Below are 27536 nucleotides of genomic sequence, written 5' to 3'. Positions count from 1 at the left end.
TTGGCTTGCTTTGCACATTAAATTAAATCCAGTTTGGTATAATGTTTAAAGCACAGGGCTAGAGGCCTCTGGACAGTATAAGTTCCAGCTTGGGTGTTAGGATCAGCTGGATATCCCTGGACTCTCTCTTAATCCTAAGAATAAGGTAATGGCAGACCACTTTCAAAATCTTTGCCAAGGCACCTACAGTCACCAGGAATCAATACCGACTCAAAGGCACAGAGACAATGTTAACCCATAGTTAATTCTTATAATTTAGTTATCATGTTGAGCCAAAACAAACACAGTCACTATTACCATTCATTACGTTAAGAAAAAACAAAATAAACATATACTTAATATACCCTGATATATTACTGATTGTAGGAATACAGATGGTACAGAAATAGAATTTGAGAGTTATTGGTAAGCAGACAAAAATAATCATAATAGCAATAGCCCATAAACCTATATACTGCCCTATAGTGCTTTACAGCACCCTCTAGGCCAGGGGTGTCAAACTCACATCGTCACGGCTTCGTCACGTGACGTAGTAGGACTTTCCCCCCCTTTGCTAAACCGGGCATGGGCGTGGCCAGCGTGTGACGCATCCAGCCCATGTGATTGGGAGTTTGACAACCCTGCTCTGTTACAAAGTCAGCATATTGCCCCTCAACAATCTGGTTCCTCATTTTACCAACCTTAGAAGTAAAGAAGTAAAGTAAAGAGCCCTGTCAAGATTGAACTTCAGGCTGTGGGCTGAGTTAGCCTGCAATACTGCATTATAGCCACTGCGTCACTGCTGTTGGTTGGTAGAACATTCCAGACATTATTGGATATGACTACTTAGTTATTTGTACAAATAAAAAGTAAAATTGAAAAAAAAAGGTTAGCTATTTGGGAAAGTACAAATCCTTACCTTAGAAAAGAGGCTCAATTCCATTTCCAGATTCTCTTAGAAACTTTTGACCAAATTAATCCTAATGCGAGTTATATCCTTTTAACCTAATCTCGATCCTACACTGAATAGAGAATGGTGGATCAGTTTTTTCCTCCACAGTAAAGATGACATGATAGTGGATGAACACAAAAATCTGGCATATATAACCAAGATTGGTTGGGCTCTGATGTAGGTATAATTTTGGTTTTCCATGACACTTTCCTATCAGCTCAAGGTAATATTTCATGTCAATCACAAAACTTTGAAGTGCGATGAAATGCTATTTGATGTTTTAAAGGTTATAGGGAATAATGTGTATAATACATGTCCAATAAGTTGAAATATATTCAATCATACTTAGAGTATCAGCACTTAGTTATACCAAATGGGTCATTTGTATATGTAGAGTATAGTTTTTGCTCTTGGAAGGGTCTTAATTCTATATTTATTTTAGTAAAAAATATGTTTAGAATTTTCTAGATTTCATGTTCTGTTTAAATGGCGTATTTTTATATAACAGTTGTTGAGTTTATAAATTAAGGTGCAACACCTGCTTCAGTGTTTGTTAACTCTGTCTCCTTTATTATTATTTTTATCTTAATATAGAAAACTGGTTTTCAAGAAGACCATGAAGCGATCTTGGTCAGAATGGATAAATCTGGCAGGGCATGGCCTGTTAATATTCCGGAAGAAACATTGGATCATGTAGGCAGAAGGAGGAAGAATCAAATGGTGGGTGTTATATTAAATGAAAAGAAGGACTAGGAGAAGCATGACAGTAGTGTTCTGATATCTCAGCGGTTGCCACAAAGAAGAGAGAGTCAAACTATTCTCCTAAGCACCTAAGGATAGGATAAGAGGCAATGGGTAGAAACTGATCAACGGGAGAAGCAACCTAGAACTAAGGAAAAATTTCCTGACAGGCAGAACAATTAATCAGTGGAACAACTTGCCTCCAGAAGTTGTGAATGCTTAAATACTGGAGGTTTTTAAGACGATATTGGACAACTATTTGTCTGAAGTGGTGTAGGGTTTCCTGCCTAAACAGGGGGTTAGACTAGAAGACCTCCAAAGTCCCTTCTAACTCTATAATTCTATTCTATTCTATTCTATTCTATTCTTTTCTTTTCCACTCCACTCCACTCCACTCCACTCCACTCCATTCCACTCCACTCTATATATTACTTATTAGTACATATGTATGTTAATAAAATAAGTAATATATAGACTACTTCTTATTAGTTTATACTCCCTAAACATATCTAGCATTAGAGCAATAGTTACCCTGAAGCTCATATACCTTAAAAAGCAAATTCTTAACAATTTCTAAAATATCATCAAACTTTCCTTTGTCTCTTTTATTATGACTTCTGTGGAATAGTAGAGCTCGTATCAGCTCATCAGTAAGGGGAATGACGACTTTATCTATTTTCCTCTAGGAACTTTCCAAAGGTTCAAGATTTGAAATGTCGGTTTCAACCTTAAACATTTTCTTGAGCTGTTTTGGGAAGGAACAAGGTGTTTCAAATGGTTGGAACAGTCCATTTTGAATAGAAATGCTTTATACATCCCTGTTTTTGCTTTCCCTTTGAAGGAATGATTTGTAAACATGTTCTATGAAAAAATATCTTTAAGATGCTTTTCAATAATTTTGAACAGCTTTTTCCAGATGCCCATTTTGTTGATTATACCAAATATAAAGTTATATTTTATACTCCATGTGTTCTATCAATTTACATTTTGTTGACACTAATTTTCTGAACAGGAAGTCCTTATGATCATAGTGGGACCAGAAAATTCATCATTAAACAGCAGTTAAGAGGTATCATGTGACTACATCCAATTCTATGAGTTTTTCCCCCTTTGGTTGTTAAGTGATCAATGATCATTAACAGAGACATTTCCTGCTGGCTTCCCCATTGACTTTGCTTGTTGGAAAATGTCTGGAAAGGTTCCAAATTACAATCATATTATCACAGAATGCTGCAATCATTGTAAAAGCGATCCAATTGCCAAGTGATTAAATCATGATCATGTGAAGTGTAGCAATAGTCATAAGTTCCAAGCTTGTAAATCAGTTTTTTCAGCACCATCATAAGTTTTGACGATCATTAAACAAATGATCATAAGTCAAAGACTACCTGTAATTTCAATTGGCTTGTGGTAGCATGATTCATAATATTTTTCATGGGTTTGTTTTAAAATAAGTTGGCAATCATATCAACCATTTTGATTTTTTGATATTGATTATTAGATACCTACTCATGTGGATAAGGAAAGAATCCGATATTTTCAAGATGATGATAATTTGGACCTGAAGGATTTGATCAGGAATGAAAAGATGAGTACATCAGAGGATCAAAATAAGCTTTTCATGAGAATGGCATCAAAGGTAAGACTTGACAGTCTGAATTCTTTCTAAAAATTAAAAGTACATTTTTGATATTTTAATTTTTTAAACTATTATTTCGTATATTCTAAGATGTCTTTAGACTTAATTTAAATTAGATTAGAATTTAATTTTGAGGAAATTAGTTTAGTAGTGTAATATTTTAGATAACAGAGCTTTCATTTAATAGATTATGTAAGGAAATTCCATTTTTAAGAACAAGAATATCAATTGCTTGTTCTGTGGCATTTATATTTCTTATGTCCCTGAATTTTAGTTTTCAATAGATTTATAATAGGATCCTAACAAACCCTGTTGTTATAAAAGTAAGATTGCTAATACTAATTTACAGATTGCAGACAGATAAAATCATACTTATACACATAAATCTGCTCAGCAGTTGTATGGTTTGTCAAAATCGTGAAATCCGCATTGTAATTTCATAATACAAGCTCCGCCCCTTAGGTATTTGTGTGCAATATTCCAACATAAATACAAAAGAGATGTGTCTCAACACTTGTTTTTTCTTTATCTATCTTTGCCTTATACTTTCTTCTTTCTTCCTTTTTATTTTCTGCTTTGAGCTTTGTTATTGTTGAAACAGCTGTCATGTTTTTTTGTGAGTTCTAATGATTTGATGAAAAATCAATATAAGTGTTCCAATTAGGTGTTTCCTTTTGGTTACTCCAGCCTAGTTTCTCAAGTGTAATTTACAACTCAACTTGGGCTCTCATGCCTGTTTATAATGATAATCAACTGAAAAGAACTGAAGCCACATCTTATGTTGAAAAAGGGGGAACATGCAGCTTAAATGTTCTCTAATAGCTTATGTGTGCGCTCGATAATGTTGGTTTAATTTATATGTACTCTGTTCTATTTCTGAAGACTCTTAAGTAGACTTCAGAAAAGATTAAAGATACTGAACAATTATTGTGATACTGACCTCTCTCTCGGTCTAGCATTAGTACAATTGGATTGGTAGAGCACACTTGTCTGAATTGTTCACTGCTGCACTTCAGCTGTCTTCCCCTTGAACTAGCACTCCTAACGTACATCGGTACTGCAGAGACCATTTCAATCTCCAGACAACATTGCTCTTTAATAAAATAACACATTTTTCAAAAGCCAGTATTCAACCTATATTCATCTTAGGTTACCAGCCATTCCACCTCTTCCCTCGAAGATATACTTCCTCTTCCCAATATTCCTCCTAGTTTTTAAGATTCCATCATCCCCAGCGGTGGATTACACATTTCGTTACTATTGGTTTGTCCAGTGCGCATCTACACACTTTGTGTGCACACACGTGTGAAGTGGGCGCTTGCACCTTTTATGCATGTGCCCGGCCTTCCATGCATGTGCTTTGTTCATGTGTGTGCCTTCCGCACATGTGCCCAGCCTCAAAAGCGTGCCTAAATAGGATGGCATAGAGCTTGGACAAGTGGGCAGGGGTGGGCCACCTATGATTTCTGCTACCAGTTTGGGCGAACTGGTCAAACTGGCTGAATACCACCATTATCCCTTTCCTATTCTCTAATTCTGTTATCTGCTTGCTAAAATTGTGTTGGAATATCTGGGCTGCCTTTGTATCTCTGGCAGATTCGCAGAGAGGCATGGCCTCCTGTTACCTGTCACAGTGTGATCCCCCCCCCCAAGAGTTGTGCTTTTTCATTTGCTGTTCTGCAAAAGCAAAGCAAATGGAAATTGAATTCCTATTTCTTAAAAGTTTACAGTTGTAAATCAGTGGTCTGAGTTTCAGGGGTGATGGGGATCTATTGAAGGTAATTTTACCATATGTGGGCTACAAATTTTTCCATCTCACTTTAAAAGAGCCATTTCGTTTTTATGAAAGAGATTGGTCTGAGAAGTAATTTTTCTACTAGTCCTTTTTTTTTTTTTACAGTTTAGGAATGGATATAATTTTATATTTAGCTGAATACTTGAAAGAAGGTTAAAAAATTTGAACCATATAAAAACCATTAAGTCTTCTTAATCCTTACAACATCTTAGAGAGAGATGATTAACCCAAAGACTCAGAGTGGGCTTTTTTGGAATAAAGAATTTAAGCTAGTTTCATAGAGTAATGGATTGACTTTTAGCATGCACGGGGGTGGGTGGATGAAAGAGAGAGAGAGAAAGAGAGAGAGAAAGGGAGGGAGGGAGAGAAACGGGGGGAGGGAGGGAGAAGGGAATTATATTTACATGATATATAACAATGGATGAAATCTGTATTCAAATTTTAATTTTAGGGATTTTTGCTTCTAATTTTTTTCCTCATTTTTATTTATAATATCTACAGATCAGGATGACTTACTGTTTGATATCTTTATTTGAGGAAGAAATAAAAATACATTTGTTGATATAAAAGATTAAAATTATGAAAAGCCGTAAAATAATATTTTGCTTAGATCCTGAGAAAAGTGATTTTTCAATCACAGAAAAAGGATGTTAGAATAAAAATAACAAAGGCATATAGGAAAATAATCTTAAAATAATTACTTCTAAATTTTTTTAAAAAAGAAAAAATGAAGTGGGAATAGCAAGTAAACTTGTTTGTGTATTTTTTTTTCCTCACCACACCAGGATTATGTCACTAGCCAAGGCCATTTTTGTGTTGGGAATCATCACACATTTTTAAAATGCTAAACTTCCCCAAACTTATCAATTAATAATTATTTTAGTTTTTCTGCCCTCAGGGAAATTTTACATATCTTTCCAGAAACTCTGCCAAGGAACTGTTTGAATACCTTAGTTTGTAGGAGCCACTGACCGTATCTATTAGGAACTGTTACCTGTCCAAGTGAATAGATTTTCTTTGCATAATGAATGTGAACATTGAAAGGATGGAGAAATGTCCTTCGGGAAGGCTTACCTGTAATTACTTAACAGCTTATTTAGAAAAACTAAAAGTAAAATATGATTATCCCCATCATCCAATGTGCTATCTTTGTATAATAGAAGAATTTCATCCATTTCTGGCTTCCTTCAGGTTTTTAATTTTTGTGAAGTTGCATACTGGCCATTGCACATTATGTGATTTCAGTTATTCTTCCTTTTTAATTATTAAATCACCACTGGCTATAACTTTTCTTTTGGAAATATTTTCCAGTAGTACTTTTAACTACATTTTGTATGGGAATGATGTATTTCAATTCTGTCAACTAAACTATTAGCTCTCTAAAAACAGTCTTTTCTAACATATCTATAGCAAACCCTCCAGAATAATTGATTTTTTCCCCCAATCTATTTCTTAGCAGTAATTCAGCATCTAAGCAGGAACAAAGATGTCTGATAGAAATCTATAAACTTTAACCACATAATCTAGCCTTTTGATTTTTGGTTTCATTTCATTTCTACAAAGATAGTGATTTTATATGTTTGTGTGACAAACTCATTTATTAATACTGAGATTCATCTAATAATACTGATGTCCCATGCAGAAAATTTATTCTGCTTCGATTGTATGAGAGAAGCGAAATTAAATTGAAATAGTTTTGCTTCTTTAAAAGAACTCCTGTAGATATATTCTGTATAACATACCAATAATCTAACAAATAAAATTCACTGACTTTGTTTCAATGGAACAAATTGTTGGTGGATATTCTACATTCAAATTCAGGTTCATACAGATATGATAGGAGTTAAACTAATAAAGACATTTGAGTAATGAAATCCATCTATTAATTGGAATGAAATAATATTACATGCATTTAAACTCTTCTTTTTTGCATTTGTAGTCCATTTGTCTAAAATCTTTTCTGTTCACATATGTTTTATTCTCTGTAATATATTTGGAATCTAACATTCTTAGAATACATATTCTACCATTGAGATTGGATGATGTCAGTGTTGCCATGGCAATTTAAAATCGCATTGATGCAGCTTACACAATCTGTACACCTTTTTTTTGTTCTGGCAGTTTTTCACAGTAGCTGTAACTCTTGCATTCATGTGGAAGGGGCATCTTGAAGTGGTATTGCATTAGTATTATTACCAGAACACATGTTAGTTCACTAGCAAGAACGGAAACAGCCCACAGAGGTTGACGAATAGAAAACTAGTTAAAAATAACGCTAATAAATTTAGAATCAAATATGTAAGTAGTCTTCAAATTACGACATCAGTTGGGATCAGAACATTAGTCACTAAGCTGTGTGGTTACGAGGCTCGAAATCATGTGATTTCATCACATACTGTAGCTGTGGCAATCCCTGTTGCCATCATTAACAGAATTCATTTTGGATTTAACCAATTTCATTGTATTTGTTTTGTACAATGACAATAACGGCTATACTATACCATTGGTTGTTAGCTAAGTACCCAACCTGATCCAAGCCATTCCCAGCTTGGCCTCTCTCAGGCCTGACCTTCCATTCTTCTAAGGTAATAGCAATAGCAATAGCAGTTAGACTTATATACCGCTTCATAGGGCTTTCAGCCCTCTCTAAGCGGTTTACAGAGTCAGCATATTGCCCCCACAGTTTGGGTCCTCATTTCACCCACCTCGGAAGGATGGAAGGCTGAGTCAATCTCAAGCCGGTGAGATTTGAACCGCCGAACTGCAGCTAACAGTCAGCTGAAGTGGTCTGCAGTACTGCACTCTGCACTTTGAATGGTATGATTGTTGTGCTTTTTAACTATGTATTTTTCTGTGTTGTTGTCAAATTGTTTGTATCCCCCTTTCCCTTGCTTGAGTTGTGAGCCGCCCTTAGGGAAAAAGGTGGCATACAAATGAAATAAAACTCAAACTCAAAACTCACTGCGCCACCTCGGCTCTCAGGTAAGACACTGCCTCCCCTTCAACTCCCCAACCGCCTATTCCCTGCATTCGCTGCCTTTTTGACTGCTCTGCACCCTGCCTTGTGGGCACCAAGCAGTCCCAGAACCATGCAGCTGTAGGGTTGCTTGTCCTGCTGTAGCTCAAGGATTCCTCGGTGTGTGACACTTCTGGGGCTACATTAAGCTCTTCAACTCCGTGCCACAGAAAGCCATAGTTACCGTAGCAGCGCCATGTGAAACTGCAGCCCTGGCAGTCCCTGGCAGTGGCACAAAGTTACAGTCGCCCCTGCGCTCCAGAGTTCATACCCCGTGTGCTCCACATCCCAGCTGACCATTACCATCTTTTTGCGAAGGCCTTCTGCTGTGCTCAATCTGGCCCTTTGCAAATCTTCCTCAGATCTAATGAGAAAATTGCTGGGAAGAAAGAGCCGAGGTGGCGCAGTGGTTAAATGCAGCACTGCAGGCTACTGCTAGATCAGCAGTTCAGCGGTTCAAATCTCACCGGCTCAGGGTTGACTCAGCCTTCCATCCTTCCGAGGTGGGTAAAATGAGGACCCGGATTGTTGGGGGCAATATGCTGACACTCTGTAAACCGCTTAGAGAGGGCTGAAAGCCCTATGAAGCGGTATATAAGTCTACTACTGCTATTAAGAAAGCCCTGCATAGCCAGGAGCTACGTTGCATCATCAGCAAATAAAAATAAAAATATAGCAAACCGTCAGCTGGGGGCATGGGGTGGGGGAGGAGGCCAAAAGAGCAGAGTTAGTGGGGAGATAGGCCAATGGAGGAAGTTGAAGAGCTCTCATGGTTTTAACTTTGGGCAGACTTCCAAGCGCCCAAATTTTGATCACATGACTGGGGGTGCCTGCAGTGGTCGTAACTTCAGGGGCTAAGCCTAAGTAGAGGTAGTCCTTGTCTTAACAACAGTTCATTTAATGACAGTTCAAAGTTATAACGGCACTGAAAAATGGGACTTAGACTATTTGAATGCAGTTACGACTTTTGTAGCATCCCTATGATCGTGTGATCAATATTCAGGTGCTTAGCAATTGGTTCATTTTCATGACCATTACTGTGTCCCAAGGTGATTTGATCATTTTTTGCAACCTTCTGGCAAAAATGTTGTAAAGTGAGTAAAACTCACTTAACAAATATTTCACTTAACAACATACATTTTGGGCTCAATTGTGGTCATAAGTCAAGGACTATCTGCACCATTCTTTCAGCACCATCATAACTTCCAATGTCGCTGAACGAATGGTTGTTAAGCAAAGACTAATTGTACTCAAGCTTATGTTGTGGCAGGATTTTGATTGTAGAGTTCTGCTGACTCTTCCCTTTTCTATTTTGAGACACTTTTGCCAAAGTAGACATTTTAGCCGTGCTCTTTCCTTCCCTGTTACCATAACTGAGCCTGGCCTTTTCAAGGCAATTGCTGGTCACTCAAGGCCAGCTTCCCCATCCACTCCCAATAATAGCAGTTCCTTAAACAATGCTCAAAAAGCTGAAATAATGATTTACTGGAGATTCAGAATAGGCTTCTTCAGCTTCAGATACTCTCACAAAGTGAAACGTGATCTTTAAAAGTTTAGACCAGGTGTCCTCAACACCTTTGGACCAGTGACCAGATTTGACATTTTGACAGTTGGCACTGTCTTGAAGTAGATGCTTGGAGAGTGTGACCTTGAAGCCTTAACAAAAGGACTGAGCTAAAGTCGTCTCCCCCCCCCTCACAACCTTGAGTACTGAAATGGGCCCTAAAGACTTTGATAGACATGTATGATGTGCTTGAGGTTATTTCTTTGTTTTGGCATGTTAGCTTCCCATTTTTTAAAATTTTAATTAAAAGAATCTAAACAAATATAATTAAATAGAGTAGGAAGTTGGGCAGACATCTAAGTACTTTTTGGCAAGCACATTGTCATCCTAGGCTTATTCCATAATATATGTATATATTGGTTTTCTTTAAAATGTCATAGAACTGTTTGTCCTTCTCATTGCAATAAATTAATAGGACTGTCATTTTGCTGGTCATTTCTTTATGCTATACATCAACATATTTTAACATGGTTGATTTAAAAAAACAACAACCCTCGCCTTGTTCTTTTTTCATGAAGTGAGTGTGAAAAGTGTCCAGCCCTTTTTTTTAATAGAACATCTAGTTAACATAACACACATCAGAGATAGTTGTGTGACAGGCTTATAACAGGGAGAAGCCTTGTCTTTATAGTGGGAAGGGCGGGGGAGACTAAAACTAATCAGCTTATTTTGTTGCCAAGTATTAGGGTACTGTTGAGGTGCGCAAGCAATTGGCTCTTTTGGATCCAGAGACAATAGCAATAGCACTTAGACTTACCCTGTTTTCCTGAAAATAAGGCCTCCCCGGATAATTAGCCCAATCAGGCTTTTGAGTGCATGTGCTAAAATAAACCCTCCCTGAAAATATTGCAACACAGCAGCAGCCATGAGGTGACCCTGCTCGCCACCTCCTGCACCACAAAAATAATAAGACCTCCCCGAAAATAAGGCCAAGCGCTTATTTCGGGGGTCAAGAGAAAATAAGACCCTGCCTTATTTTCAGGGAAAGACGGTATATACCGCTTCACAGTGCTTTACAGCCCTTTTGTAAACGGTTTACAGAGTCAGCATATTGCCCCCGGTTCCACCACAAAAGCGCGTAGGACAAAATCGCGCTCGACAAAAGCGCGCTGTGACGTCATCACAGCGCGACGAAAAAGTTCGAAAAATGTAAAAATAAAGCGAAAACCTTACCCTAAGCCCCCCAAACCTAACCCTAAACCTAACCCTTAACCTAACCCTAAACCTAACCGTTAAAGTAACGAAAAACCTAACGCTAACCCTTAACCTAACCCTAACGCTAACGCTAACGCTCTAAAGCTAACCCTAACCCTTAACCTAACCCTAACCCTAACCCTAAACCTAACCCTTACCTTTATGTGAATCGGCTTGCTTTAATTTAATTTTTATTAATTTTTATTTGAATTTTTCGATCTTTTTCGTCGCGCTGTGATGACGTCAAAGGCGTGATTTTGTCGATCGCGCTTTTGTCGTCCGCGCTTTTGATGGGTCACGATTGCCCCCAACAATCTGGGTCCTCATTTTATCCACCTCGGAAAGATGGAAGGCTGAGTCAACCTTGAGCTGGTGAGATTCCATCTGCCAAACTGTTGGCAGCCGGCAGTCAGCAGAAGTAGCCTGCAATACTGCATTCAGACCACTGCGCCATCACAGCTCGTGAACATTTCAGTAAATAAGGGGATTTTAAGTTTTATTATTAGCTCAAGCAAACAAATTTAAAAGCGTAACATAAAAAACAACATAAATACAAAGCAAGATAACACTAAAATCTCTTACAGGGAGATCCTTAATAATGACAGCTGAGGTATCTCAAGGGCAATCAGTTTCCACAATACCTAGTGGTAGATTCTGTGCAGAAGCTCCACAAACGATGACATCCTTCAGTTTTTATACAAATGTGACTTCAACTTGACTTCATGGTCCCCACTACAGTCATGAGACTGCAAGATCCTGGCCTTGACTGGCTGGCACATGACTCCGCAATGAGAATCAAAAGTCTGAGACGTTCACAGTGGGAAAAGCTTTGAAACTACATATGATTCCCTCCAGGGGTGAAATTCAGCAGGTTCTGACAGGTTCTGGAAAACCAATAGCAAAAAGTTTGAGTAGTTCAGAGAACCGGTAAATACCACTTCTGGCTGGCCCCAGAGTGGGGAGGGAATGGAGATTTTGCAGTATCCTTCCCCTGGAGTGGGGAATGGAGATTTTGCAGTATCCTTCCCCTGGAGTGGGGAATGGAGATTTTGCAGTATCCTTCCCCTGCCACACCCACAGAACCGGTAGTAAAAAAAAAAAGAATTTCACCACTGATTCCCTCCCACCCCCCTTCATTGTTCAGCAAGCAAGAGCGAAAAACAAGCAAGCCAGCGCAGAATGAGCTCTAAACTTCTAGACTTTTTCCTTTATATAAAGGAGAACTCAAAATATATCACCAAACTCCTTGAAATAACAATGGTCTTTCAAATTCCCACTAGACTTATCTCAGTTTTACAATGACCTCTTTTGTTTTGGGAAATCTCGAGAGATATTTTTCAGCGCCGTATACTGTGATGTACATATAGAGTTCCGCATATAATTGCATTATTGACTGTAGAAAGGTAATCCAGAGTTTTCAAAACTTTTTCTCTGGCAGATGTAATTGCTGCAGTAGAAAATGAGTCATAGTCTGTTTTTTGGTGTGCACATGTGTCATTTGGAAATTCACATATCCCATATTTTTCAGAGTATAAGATGCTTCGGAGTATAAGACACAACTTAGTTTTTGGGGAAGAAAATAATAAGAAAATTTTTGCCTCTGCCTACCAGCATCCATGGTATTCAGCTGACACATGGTAACAAGGTCAGCTAATGAATTGGCATAGCAACTAAGTCAGCTATAAGGGCTATTTGGATTCTGAAATTTGCCATGTGAGCAACAAAGAAACAGGAAGGAGCCTGGCTTAGCCGAGAACTCAAAGTGAAACTACTTGTGTTTTGCTTGTATTTACTGCTACCTTGGAAAACCTGCTTTTGGTAATGTATTGTATATTATTGAACAGCTTGCCTCCAGAAGTTGTGAATGCCCCAACACTGGAAGTCTTTAAGAAGATGTTGGATAGCCATTTCTCTGGAACGATATAGGGTTTCCTGCCTAGGCAGGGGGTTGGACTATAAGACCTCCAAGGTCCCTTCCAACTCTGCTATTGTATTGTATTGTATTATTATTATTTTGAATCCTGCTGAATAAGTTACTGTGCTTTCTGAATGTGATTGCTGCTGCAAACTCTGACCGGAGATCAGCTTCAGCACTTATTGTAGCCTGATTCAGCACAGCTGATTGGCGGGTGGATCGGCCTGCTAGAATACCCCCAATCAGCTGTTCCAGGCTCCAGGGATTGCCATAGACCATCACTGCCTCCATGCTTCGCGTTTTTGGCCTCTGGTGGGGGTGTGTGGGGGCTACATTCAGTGTATAAGACACACCCAAATTTTCGCCCATTTGGGGGGTGGGAATAGGTGCGTTTTATACTCCAAAAAATACAGTAGTTTATGAATGATGGAAACTCCTCACTTTTGGGTTTTGAGTTGCTTGTGTCTGTTCTGAAAACAGACCTTGCTTATAGACAGGTCTCAACAGGTCTAGAATTTGCTTTATGGTGTTATCTGGTGCTTCAGAATAATAAACAGTAATGGGCAAGTGAAAAATCTAAGAAAACGAAATGCACTTTCAATTCTCACCCCTTTGAACTATTTCCTCTCCGGAATGCAAAACTCTCCCTCCTACATAATTATTATTCAAAACCCAATAAACATAGAAGAAAATATACGTCAACATGACATAATTATAAACTTATTATTGCATATAGAGGGGAAACATAAAATTTGCAACCGAAGGGAAGTCTAATGGGTATTATTGATTCTGGCTTTTTACTCTATTTATATCTTGTACTTGCGTATATGTATATAGTGTATTTGTGTTTGTACTTGTGTGCATTTTCTCCAAGCTAAACATCTCAAGAACTCTATCCTCATAGGGCACTTTCTTAAGTATCATCTTAATCACCCTCTTCTGAAACCACTCTAGCCTGCCAATATTCTGGAAATGAAGTATATAGAATTGTATAAAGTCCAGGTGTGATCATATCAGTGCTGTGCAGACTTCACATTTCTGTTATCACGCTTCTTCTAATGCACCCCAGATCATGTTAGTCCTTCTGGCAGCTACCTCACAGTGCTGGTTCACTTTCATTTTGGAGTCGCTGACCACATTCAGGTCATTCTCTGATGTAGTGTTTCCAAGCCATGCATCTGCCCTGCAATCTGTAAAATGCTGGAAACAAATGGAATAAAAGAAAATAAACAACACCCTCTCACATAAAATTAAAACCTGGTGAAAATGCGACACAGCTTGAGAGTCTTCTAAAGCAGGGGTCACCAACCTTTCAGACCTCAGGAACCACTAAATTCATAATTTTAAATCCCGCGGACCACTAATATGATTTTTTAAAAAGATAAATGGTAGTTAGTGCAATATAAAAATGCAAATAATTTTTCTGCGGGCCACCAAATTTTTCTCGTGGACCACCAGTTGGTGACCACTGTGAGCTTTCTTCAGGGTTGTTTCCTATCAATAAGGGTGGAAATAATTTTATGGGAGACTTTGCTGAGATTTTTCTTCTTTCAAATATAAACATAGTATTGAATTGCACAAATTCTCTTCTGAGATATGAACCACAGTGATGTTAATGGGCTGGTGAATTTCTGGGAAACACACAATTGTTTATGTTAGCCATCTTTTCATATTTGCTGTATATGGATGATTGGGAATGAATTTGATTTGAAAAGATAAAAATCAAATCATTTTAAGTGAATACTGGATAATTTAAGGGAAATGAAAAGGGATGCCATCAAAGACCTGAAAAATGCTATCAAATTATCGTCAAATAATAGGAATAGATAGTATAGTTTGATAGTAACAATGCTATCAATTTCACTGATATGAAATAAACAATAAACTGAGATTATATATATATATATATATATATATATATATATATATATATATATATATATATATACACACACACACACACACACACACACACACACACACACACACACACATAAAGTCATAATACACACACATATATATAAAGTCACAGGGGTTGTGACTTTATATATATAAAGTCACAACCCCTGGTATGCCCAAATATGGGAGGAACGTCACACTTCCATTCTCTGCCTTCGGCTCGTCACAAGAGACCATCCAGACAGAAACCCAATATTTTTTACTGTTGCCTTTTTGTTACATTTGTTATATTTGTGCTGATAAATAAATAAAGGGAGACTAGTATAGATCTATTTCAAGCTATTTAGCTCTCATCAGCTAGCCATACCCTTGCTGGGAATAGAGCACAGGTTCGATTCCCAGCAAGGGTATGGCTAGCTGATGAGAGCTAAATAGCTTGAAATAGATCTATACTAGTCTCCCTTTATTTATTTATCAGCACAAATATAACATACATACATACATACATACATACATACATACATACATACATATATATATATATATATATATATCAATAGCAGTTAGACTTATATACTGCTTCATAGGGCTTTCAGCCCTCTCTAAGCGGTTTACAGAGTCAGCATATCGCCCCCACAGTCTGGGTCCTCATTTCACCCACCTCGGAAGGATGGAAGGCTGAGTCAACCTTGAGCCGGTGAGATTAGAACCGCTGAATTACAGATAACAGTCAGCTGAAGTGGCCTGCAGTACTGCACCCTAACCACTGCGCCACCTCGGCTCGACTATAATATATAGTCTCAAAAATTACAGTTCTTTAAACCCACACATCATTATACACCTATTAAAACATATTTTTGGAATATTTTTCCAGATGGTATTGATAAGGAAAAAAAAAACCTGATGTTAGTGATCGATAAAGTGTTGAGTCTAGTTGACCTTTCCCACAACATGGTTTCTTCATAATCTTTGCTTTAAAACTAAAACTTAAAATCCCATGTTAAGAAAGTTTGAATTCTGTAACCCATGCAAACTGCCTTATAAAGCTAGTAGATAGTATATGTTATGCTTTGTTTGCATGATTTATTATGGTTGTATTGAACATGGAGATTAACACTGCCTCAAGTCTGGATCAGTGAGACAGAAGAAGCCAAGCACACTATATGGTACAATCATAAATAGCATCTCTGGGCACAGCAAGACCACACCTATAAAATAATGTTGAATTCATATCCAACATTTCACCCTGGAAAGGATCTGTATGTTGCTAAGAGTTGACACTGATTTGATGGCAAACATCAAGTCATCTTGTGAAAAAAGGAAGCATTTGCAAACTGTGTACATGCTCAGTGAGTGTTCATTGGGAATTTTCCAACGTATATGTTTCCCAAGACATGTAAGATACATTCTCCTAGTGAATAATGAGCCTCTGAGAATTAGATCTGAACCTTTGGAATCAGCTCTTTTCCTATAATTGAGCTCCATTAATGTGGAAGCTTTGTCCTGTTCTTGTCCAGGCTTCAGTACTGTAACTTGGGAATAAGAACATGACAACCTATTGAGCTTGGTTTCTATAGAAACCTACGTAGTAACTTTTAATAAAGATAGTTTACATTTAAAAAAGAAGAAAAGGGTGAAAAGAATATAGGGTGGAGAGGGGGCATGCTACATGGTGTAAAAAAAGAGACATTTTCTTTTTCTTCCATAATAGGATGTCATTAAAATGGTGGTAGTAATTTGGACAGTCTTTTAAAAGGGATTAAAGAAATTCATAAAGGATAAAATAGTTGGAGGCTATTAACTGTTGTGGCTATATGCCTCTTCTTATGTATTACTGTGATATTACAGTTTATTACACAGCTTCATTGGACTTTCTATAGCAGTGATGGTGAATCTTTTCGGTGCCGAAAAGGGAGCATGCGTCTGCGCTCTCATTGGGGCCCCAACCCGGAAGAGGTGCTGCCCAGGGGGCATGGATGTACTGGAAAATGAACTTCCAGTTTCCGGCACATGCATGCGCGCCAGCCAGCTAATCTTCCAGTTACTGGTGCGCATGCGACGGTCAGCTGGCTGGCGCGTATGCTCATGACAGAAAATGGAAGACCAGCTCTTCCAGTTTCCGGCACTGCCGCACGGATGTAGACTAGCTGATTGTTGCACGCACATGCACACCGGAAACCCGGAAGTGGAACAGGCAACGCCTTGTGTGCCAGGTGACATGGCTCTGTGTGCCACTTCGGGCATGCATAGCATAGGTTCACCACCATGGTCCTATCTGTTTAGCTATTATATTATAAACAAGTCAGGAAACAAAATAAAAACACAATGCATAGACAAGACAACCCAGGTTTAAAACTTACTCTCTTCTTTTGTATGGTCCTTTAAAATAATTTATTAGATGAGTTAATTTAAAATTCAGTGTGTTCTGATTAATTAGTACAAGGAAAAAGATATAGAAATCACTCTGTGTATGATACATTGTCAAGACTTTAAAATTGTTTTATATTAACTTTCAGGGTCACTGAGTATTCGTTCGGCTGTCAGTATACATTAAAAGATACTGACTCATGGAACTCTAAATAACGCCAGAATTAAACTTTTTAAAAAGTACTACTTAAAAAGACAATCAGTTCATGAAATTATATACTTAGCTTCATAAATGCTTCTGTTTGCTACGGAGTAACCAAAATATTTTTTTGTTTTATAAAAGGGCCAATTTGCTATAGTAGTTAAGGCATCAAGATAGAAACTGGAAGACTCTGAGTTCTAGTCCCACCTTGGGCATGAAGCCTGTTGGGTGGCCTTGGGCCAGCCAGTCTGTCTCAACCCTAGGAAGGAGGCAATGGCAAACCACTCATGAAAAACCTTGCCAAGAAAACTGCAGGGGCAAGTACAGGCAGTCTCTGAGAATTGGGCCAATACAATGGAAGAAGACGAAAAAAATTTCAAGACAATATGTCTTTTGAAAAGCTTTCTAAAGAGCATTTCTTTGGAAACCTTATGAAAATATGTTATAAAACACACCACAGTCTATCATGTATCATGCATTTGTCTGCCACATACTGTGGATGCTCTTCCGTTCATGTGTTATTAAAAAAAAAAAGATGGTAAAATTTTCATCCACGATACTTGGTTTTTTCATCAATAGCATTAGCTAGAGCAAAACTTTGGAAACAAAAAAGGCTTATTTTTTTAAATTTAATTTTACTTTACTTTACTTTATTTTATTTTATTATTTTATTATTTTTTCATTCACCTTTTGGTAGTTTAAACTGGGCAGAGCACTGTGTCCATTAATGTCTTTGTTGTTTCCTTTTACTTTTAGTTATTATATGTAAACAGCAGTGGTGGGTTCTGGATCCTGTTGCAACCGGTACGGTTGCAATGAGGCCCGGTGTCCTTCACATGAATGCGTGCAGCATGTGTGTGGCGCGTGCATGCGTCGTACCGTCCAGCAATGCTTTGCAAGCCTCTGCGACGCTCCAGCTGCTTGGCGGAGCACTGCATAGGCGCTGTCTGTGCTATGTGCGGAAGCGCCAAAAGCTTTAAAGGACAGGTAAGGAGCTTGGGTGGGCCCTGCAGAGCACCATACCGGAACGGTACCTGGTGCTCCGGGCAGGCTCCGGTACGCCCGTACTGGGGTGTACCGCCTGCAACTCACCACTGGTAAACAGGTAAAAAATTGTAGTTTATATCTTCTTTTTTTTTTAAATGATTCATTGCCTTCATCTGGCTATTTTCTTTTTAAACCTATCTGTCTTGATGCATTAGGTAAAAGAAAGCAGGCCCTGATTTCCCAATACCCTCTCCCCACTAAAACAATAGAGAGGGGGAGGGTATCCAAAATCCTAGTAGGAAATACCTCTTTGAATGGATTCGTAATGTGTGAGGGTAAAGGGTCCTTCCAGTATAATATTCCATGGGAGACTTGAGATCCATCCCCCTTTTTGTTTCATACCGTGTTTTCCAAAAATAAGACAGGGTCTTATTTTCTTTTGCCCCCCCTCCAAATAAGCGCTTGGCCTTATTTTCGGAGTGGTCTTATTATTTTTAAGGTGCAGGAGGTGGTGAGCATGGTCACCTCATGGCTGCTGCTGTGTTGCAGGATTTTTAGAGAGGGCTTATTTTAGCACATGCCCTTAAAAGCCCGATTGGGCTTATTATCCTGGGAGGTCTTATTTTCAGGGAAACAAGATGGTTACCTAGAAAGTGCAGCATTTGGCTAAGGCTGTGCAAAATTGGCAGCAAGTCTCTGAAACTGAGTTCAATCATTGCAAAATGAGGCACCTCACTTGCAGTCAGAAAGCTGCGGCTCTTCGTTCTGCTATCTACAGAAGAGTTTTGCTAGAACACATTCCTCTTTGGACAAGACTGGGCCAAGCTACCTGTATGGAATCAAACATAGGAACCAAAGTAAATAATCAAGACTCAGTGAGGTGTTTATTAAGCAGCATATGCTGGTAGGATTCCTTCAGAAGAATATTGAGGGATACCCCACTCAACAAAGTGATGCACTCATATTTATACTTTTTAGAAAGGTGGGAGAAGCCAATGCATAAGCAACAGAAGTAAGGTACTTAATCATAGGTAAAGGATCTCAAGTTTACTATATGTAATTCTAATCTGTACTATACTTCCTTGTTGGAAACACCAAAGTCCTTCTATAGTGAAAGCATTGGTGGTATTCAGCTGGTTCGCACTGGTTCGGGCAAACTGGTTATTAAATTACACACAAGACCCACTATCAAAGTGAATCCTGAGCGCTGCACTGCGCTGCAATCAAGAAACAGGCAACAGAGTGGCTGGCGGGAGGGAAGGAGAAGGCCGCTTTCCCTCTTCCTTCTCCCTGCTCCTCCTCCTTCCATTGTGCCGGCTGCTCCGTTGCCCATTTCTCCATTTTAGCGCAGGGCAGCACCCAGAATCCACTTCGATAGTGTGTGTGTGTGTGTGTGTGTGTGTGTGTGTGTGTGTAATTTAACAACCGGTTCACCCAGGGTCAGGTTGGGCCACGCCTCCAACAACAGCCAACCTGACCCTGGGCAAACTGGTTGTTAAATTATTTGAATCCTCCCACTGGGTGAAAGGATTGGCCAGTGACATCACCCTTGCCTGGGAGACCCCCACTATAGGTAATGAAGCTCAGGTTACTTCCTGCACAGTTTTTCCTTCAGAAACCAGAAGGTAGAAATTAAACAATAAAACAGGGAGGAAAACATCTCCCATAAATCAAAAGGAGAGGGTGCTTGGGAATACTAGGCATCAAAAGAAAAACAGTTCCTATTGCAAATCTACGGGCTTGTTCTAGTAAGATGACAGAGTGTGCCCTTGTATCTATATATTAACTGGATTTAATAGATTCCCCTTATCCCCATACCTGGAACAACTTTTGAATGCCTAAATTTATCGGTCATGACTTTGTCTTAAACTGTCATTGTCATTACTTGCAGTCTGCATTATCCCTGATCATCTTCCATCTAATGCAGATTATAAGAATAAAGACAAGCTGTGGACGTTATGTAAGGCAGCAACTCACACTGATGAAAAGCAAGGTGCCTTAATAAAAATGAAATGAGATTTGGTTTTTATTAGGGCTGTGCAAACATCTCCAGTGGAGCTTCACAGAGTTCACTGGTTGAAGCACACTCCTTTGAGCTTGGAAGCAATTGCAACTTCCTGAAGATTCAGTATGGATGCTGTAGGAGTTTTCACATGTTGTCTTTGTATGTAAGTGCACATGCAAGCTACCTCATGGCAATCCCAGAATTGTCTTGAGTACTTTGAGGTTGAGCACATAGCACCACTGCACTGTGCATTTGCCCTTTACCAAACACCACAGTCCATTGTTGTTATATTTAGATAATGGTAATGAGTTTCTAGAAGTCATCAAATAAATTTTATAATCCAAGTTTAGCTTTCCAGCTCTCCTGATCTATCTTTTGCTTTAGTTTTCAGGCAAAACCGATAGAGATTATTACACTCTGGATGACATGTTCGTTTCCAACGCAGCAAAGAGGGAGGAAAGTGGAAAAGCGGAGGAAAGGGAGAGGCACCAAGCGATCCGTGAGCATCAACGGCTTGCTGCATGCATGGAAAAATGCCCCCATTGCTTTGGTAGCTCTGAACTTCCTAAACACCTAATCATTGCAATTGGCAACAAGGTAAGGAAGAGCATCAGTTATTCTGACATAGAAATGGACGACTTAAAAGAAGGCTGTTCTCTGCGCATGATATTATGAAATTTAAATTAAGATTGCTTCTTATGACATGAATGATTGCTTTTGAATAACCCTGGCTCTTCAATTAAAGAGGAAAAAGCCACTTCAAGGATGCAGCAAATATGAGTGTGACTCTTGTCTTGAATGATAAACTTAATCTTCAGTACTTCAGATTTGTTGATGACCTTGCTGCAATGATACACAAGATCTGAATATTTAGGTGGCACAAGCAGAGTAAATAATTAGGAGGCCAAAGCAGAGTTGAGTTGTAAGACGAGGAGAGTCATAGAGGAAAGGTGAAATTATAATTGGTAGAAGAAAACAAAGGCACAAAGACAAGGAAAGTCATGCGGATATTAAAAAACAACAGATACAGGGTCTCCTCCTTATAAAACGAATTTGGAATTAGTTTCAAAGAGCTGAAGGAAACTATTTTAGGGCATCACATTCAATCTCCTGTTCTTTGCAGAAATCCAGCATCCTTGACAAATGACGTTCAGCCTGTGCTTGAATATATTCAATGAAAGGATTCTAGTCCACATTAGATGATATGGCAATCTTTCTTTCTCTCTGTATGTGTATTTTTTTCAGACTATATATAGAAATAAAAGAACCTTACGGCTGAGAAATAATAATGCTTCCTCTTTTGCCACTTTTTCTCATTCAGGAATCTGTCCCCTATGGATCCTGTCCTATATGGATATATAAAATTGCAGAAACTGTTTAGCAGATTTCCCACTCCTGGAACTTTTAGTTCTTTTAAAATGAGAGTCTCTCTAAGCAAGTTTTATATCAGGTCTAGTTTGGCTAGAATGAATCATGGAAATCATAAGGTCGATATGCACCAACTGGCTGCTCAAACGTTGCATTTTCTTTTCTAGGTGTACTTATCCTTGCCAAAGTACCAGTCTCTTACTGAAGGTCATTGCCTGATCGCTCCTATGCAGCATTACACTGCTGCCACAGTTCTAGATGAAGACATTTGGGAAGAAATTCAGGTGAGCACAGCTTCTACTTTGATCAGGCTTTTTATGATGTGGGTTTTGTGTGCTGTAGGTATAGCATGGTAGCAAGCTTGGTTTTGGTATGTACTTTATACCAGGGGTCCCCAACCCCCGGACTGTGGCCCAATGCTGGGCCGCAGCCTCTTTGGAACCGGGCTGCAGATCTGGTGGTTGAGTGTGCTGGAAACTGCATTTGTGAAAGTGATGTGCACACGAAACCATCCCCATCATCCCGCTGGTCCACCGAGCCAGAAAGGTTGGGGACCGCCGCTTTACGCAGCAGCTGACCTGCCCTTTCTTCTGAATATCTATGGATGACCAGTATTGTAGTTCATATTCTGTGGAATTGTTGAATTCGTCCTTTGAATTACGAAAGTTTGACAAGAAAATGTAAATGTATATTGTTAGGATTAAGAGTTTGTAGCCCACTAGATAAGGACTGCAAGTTCAGACATTTCCTGAGAGCTGTGTATGAAGTGTTCTTATCAGTGGTGGGGTGCAATCAGTTTAACAACCGGTTCGGTGTGCGCATGAGCGCCTAACATGCTTATGTGCAGCGTTCAAAAACAGCAATTTGAAGCTCAGCTGCTTACCTTCTAAGGTTGTCCTGGTAAGTACAACAAATAAGCTGTGCCACGCAAATTAGCTGAGCCAGAAAGAAGGGAATATAGGACAGGGCAGGGCAGGTGCGGGTGGGTGGGACCAACTGATCGTTCTCATTATCGGTTCGCCCGAACCAGTCCGAACCAGCTAAATACCACCTCTGGTCCTTATCTCTTCCAGAAGAAGAGAAAAAAACCCCACAGTAAATAAAAGATAAATATAATCTGTAAAATATGTATTATATCTTTTTTTCCTTCAAAGAGATATGTACTTACCAAAATGCTTATGATAAAAAAGTATTTTGCTGGAGCTTTCCAAACCTCTGGGAAGACCAGTTATCTCAAAAGAAATTACAATGCATTTGTTGACAATCTCACTGATACTGAAATAAAAATATTTCAAAACTGAAATCTCTTAGTTAAAGGCCTTGGCAAAACAAGCCACAATGATAACCTTGCTAATGATGATTTGTAACTGTTGCAGTTGCCAAGTTAGATACTCATTTTTATTGAACTTAAAAAAAATAGACAGTTTATCTTTGGAGATAATGTTTATTGGGGATGATTAATGGTGTTTACTAGAGATTATTTAAGCCCTCAACAGCCTTCAAAAATTCCCCACATTTCTCAGAAAGAGGAAACCAATTCAGTGAAAAGCTAAATATAAATCTTCAAAAATGGTAGTAACCCCTCAAATATATACAGGTGAAACTCAAAAAATTAGAATATCATGCAAAAGTTCATTTATTTCAGTAATGCAAGTTAAAAGGTGAAACTAATATATGAGATAGACTCATTACATGCAAGGCAAGATAGTTCAAGCTGTGATTTGTCATAATTGTGATGATTATGGCTTACAGCTCATGAAAACCCCAAATCCACAATCTCAGAAAATTAGAATATTACATTCAATCAATAAAACAAGGAGTGTACCTAGAACAATATCGGACCTCTGAAAGTATAAACATGCATATGTACTCAGTACTTGGTTTGGGCCCCTTTTGCAGCAATTACTGCCTCAATGCGGCGTGGCATAGAAGCTATCAGCCTGTGACACTGCTGAGGTGTTATGGAAGACCAGGATGCTTCAATAGTGGCCTTCAGCTCTTCTGCATTGTTCGGTCCCATGTCTCTCATCTTTCCCTTGGCAATGCCCGATAGATTCTCTATGGGGTTCAGGTCAGGCGAGTTTGCTGGCCAATCAAGCACAGTAATCCCACTGTCATTGAACCAGGTTTTGGTGCTTTTGACAGTGTGGGCAGGTGCCAAGTCCTGCTGGAAAATGAAGTCATGTTGTAGCATATTGGCACATAGTATATGTGCAGATCCAAGCGGTGTGGCCTTTTTAATTGACAGGTGGAAATTCTATCAATGCACAGGTTTTGCAAGTCCTGTCCAGCATATTTTGGTATGATGGCATGCCAAAATACCTTGGACAGCACTTACAAATGGTTATTGGCACAACCATGGCCTGGTTTATGCATCATAATATTTCAGTTTCCAGATCTATGTGAATACAATCCTATGTTTAGTTACCCATCCCCAGTGCACTAAAAATTTTCATAAAATTGGTAGTTCTGAGCATTTCTGGAAAAAAAAATCCCTGTTCATCCTTCGCCTCTGTTGCTTGAAACGGACATTTGGCACAGAAACTGGGCATGTAACTATTTAATCTGGAATTAGCTTGCTGCCTGGTTTTGTCAGCTGCAATGTGCAAGAACTATCTAATTTACAAAATAAAGATCTTTTAAAATCTCCTCTTGTACTCTGCTTGCCCAACAAATTCTAATATATTGCAGACAAACAAAGTTACAGTCAAACAAATAGGAAAAACAATATTAAAAATGGGTGTCAGGCATTTTCTTTGGAATGTTGCCATTATTGCTTTCTGTCTGAAATATTATAAAGTTTTCAGTTGAGCCATAAACTTTTGCACTCTGATCACAGGCATGAAATACAAAATCTCAGAAGAGGTTTAGTGGAATCCATAACAAGTGCGGACTATTGGATCTCAGTTGCAGAAATCCAGATGACACTCTGTAGCAGGAAAGAAAAATAAAATACGGTAGCTTTTTTTCCTTGCTGTCAGAAGGTCATCCAGATTTTTAAAGCTCAGAGCTGATAGTCCTAGCATCAGAGCGGAGCTGAGCCATGTCTTTTGGAAAGTCAAGCTTTGATCTATTTTATTCTTAAGTCTCTGGTTCCATCAGTCACATTATTAATGCTGTGGATTTTGTCAGTTTCCCAAGCAAGAAACTTTACTTGTGTGACATTGGCGTCAGTAAATTGGGGAAAGTAATGTTTATTCTTCCTGCTGTCTCTGGGTTCCCTCCCAGATATTTTGGTCTGGGTAATGGCAGATAAGGCTACAGGGAAGGGAAATTGGTAAAAATTAAAAAATTGCACCATTTGGTCTCTGCTGGACTGAGAGTACTTCTCTTTGGAAATGGCATTTTGGGATATAGGATTTCTTGTTTCCAGTTTTTGTTCTTAGATTCAAAAATATTGACAGGGTGGTCTGATTTAAAACAATAGTCTATGGCTAACGTTACTGGGCTTTTCAAGTGAACATTGATTCTTCTGCCAAGCAATTTTAGGTCATTAATTTAGTCATAATTATGTATGCTTTATTCTTGGCTGCTATGTATTTTAAAATGTGTGATATTTTAATTGTCTTTATTCTTTAAGTTTTATTCGTTGCTGAGTCATTGGTGAGGTGGCAGCCATACAAAATACATAAACAAACAAATAAATAACAACTTTTAGGAGTCTCTGGGAATCTAGGTAACTTCAGTTTAGCTAACGTCAAGCAATATTTATAAAAATATCAAAATTATCTATCTTCTAGACCAGTGATAGCTAACCTTTTTGTCATCGCATGCTGAAAGCATGTTTGTGCGCATGCCCACACCCATAATGCAATGAGTGTATGACCCCTCAGTGCCTCCTGCTTCCCGGCGCATGCGCGTGTGACCCCCCACCCGTAACTCATTTTGGACCTAGTAGGCCTCCCTGCAGCCTCCTGGAACCAAAAATGGGGCACAGGGGGAGCGCTTGCACCCCCCTGCGCTCTCCCATGCATGCACAGGCATTTCCTGCATGCCCGGCAGAGACCCAAAAATCAGCTGGTGGGCGGGAGGCAGGAGTGCATGTGCGATGGAGCTGAGCTGGGGCGACGGCACACGTGCCCACAGAGAGGGCTCCGCTTGCCACCTGTGGCATGCTTGCCATAGGTTCTCTATCAAGGCTGTAGAGAATTAAACCTGGTACCTGTTATTATTTATGTTAAATGATAACCGAACCTCATACTAGTAACTGCTGTGACAAAGCAGAATTGTGTAGTTTGCCATAGAATTCTCCCAAATACTATCGCCAGAATGAATGCTAGTGGCAACGTCAAGCAGGAATGTGTTAACCATTCAATTAATTCTTAGTCTGGACAAGAACAGGCTATTTAGCTGACTGGTAAAATTCTTGAAGATGTTGGCCAGGGAGCTTGTTTCTGTTTATTTTTCCATTTCATTGTCTTTGAAACTCAGACCTTCTGATGCCAGGATTTTTGGTTGGCAGCCTTTGCCTATCTCTGCAACATGAGGCTGATTAGAATTCTAAGCACAGTGAAACAAAAAATAAAATAAAATCTGAAATGGAAGTTTGTTGGCTGTCTTCAGATTTTCTCCAAATATTTTTTGCAGAGATTTGCATTGATGTATAGCATAAACCAGGGGTGTCAAACTCAAGGCCTGGGGGCCTGCAAGATGCTTAGATCTGGCCTGTGGGGCCTCTACCAGCAAAAATGGAGCTTCGGGAGGGCTGCCCGCTTTCTATGGGCAGAGGGTTGCAGGAGGCCATCACAGCCGAAAATGGAGTTCAGGAGCCTGTTTTCGCAGAGGTGCCCCCAATATGAGTGACGTCAAGCTGGCCATGCCAACCCTGCCCCCCCCCCCAGGTAAAACAACCCTGATGTGGCCCTCAATGAAATCAAGTTTGACACCTCTGATTTAAACTTTGTTTCAGTCCCCCTTTTAAAGTATGCCTTACTTAGGTTTTTGTCGTATTTTGTTTTCTTTCAACACTGCCAATACCATTGCGTTACTTTATTGGAGCACCAATCATCTTGGCAGCTAGCATCAGGCTATTCAATTATTTGGTTTGTCATTGTTTCTGGTACTTCGTGAAAATAAAAGATCTGTCACCTTTCATCCTGAAATTTTTTTGGACCACAACTTATGGCAGAACGTATGCAAGTCCTAGATTCAAACTGGCATCTCTAGATAATAGTTCAAGTAACAACTAATGGATGTGTTGGTCATAAGCCTCTGGAGTGTTTCTACCATTCAAACTATGTCATGTTTTTCTGAAGGACAAATAGTCTGATTTATTGTAAGGCAGTTTGGATATTACGTAATTGTTAGCCAGAAAATCAACAACACAACCTTCTGTAGTTAGGTTGCCATTATCAGATGTATTAGTATTTGATATTTGTATAAAAATATATTGCTTTTTCATTTGTCCTTTATTCTGTATGGATGTTTTGGCTTCAGCAGCAAATGCAATTTCACATGGTCACAATGTCATCACATGATGTATTGAGACTCCCCCCCCCCCCACGTTAAACTGGTTGGAGTGACACATCCGGCCTGCAGGCTGTGAGTTTTGACACCCTTGGTGTAGCCTGTCTCCTCATCATATATGACTTATGAAATGTGACTTTTATAATATATATGATGCTGTACAATTGGCCCATGATTCAAGCAGATACAGACGTAACATTATTATTTTGAGGACCTCAAGTTCTTAGTACTTTCATCTTCTTTATCAAATACTTGCCTGGGTATTTATTTATGGGGGGAAATGTCCGGATCGAACGTAATTTCTAATGTTGGATTTTCCCCCTTACCAGAGGGAGCCCCCTTGTGGAGTACTGTGAAGCCGTTATCATGGCAACTCCACTGAGCTGTACAGTAGAAGCCAGTACGGCAGTACAGTGCAACAGGCTGTATCTTAACAGAACACACACC

The 27536-nt window shown here is 39.1% G+C and overlaps 1 protein-coding gene across 1 annotated transcript in view; it reads left to right on the top strand.

Moving 5' to 3' along the window:
- Positions 1-27536, top strand: part of CWF19L2 (CWF19 like cell cycle control factor 2) — a 93168-nt gene that overhangs the window by 54568 nt on the left and 11064 nt on the right. Inside the window, exons 11-14 of the mRNA XM_032219876.1 lie at positions 1526-1651; positions 3174-3311; positions 20640-20852; positions 21791-21907. Of these exons, the coding sequence (XP_032075767.1) occupies positions 1526-1651; positions 3174-3311; positions 20640-20852; positions 21791-21907 (594 nt within the window). The remainder of the gene's footprint in view (positions 1-1525; positions 1652-3173; positions 3312-20639; positions 20853-21790; positions 21908-27536) is intronic.

This window comes from Thamnophis elegans, chromosome 6, assembly GCF_009769535.1.
Source record: "Thamnophis elegans isolate rThaEle1 chromosome 6, rThaEle1.pri, whole genome shotgun sequence".
NCBI lineage: Eukaryota > Metazoa > Chordata > Lepidosauria > Squamata > Colubridae > Thamnophis > Thamnophis elegans.
The sequence above is the reverse complement of the archived record's forward strand: the minus strand, read 5'-3'. Positions and strand labels throughout refer to the sequence as shown.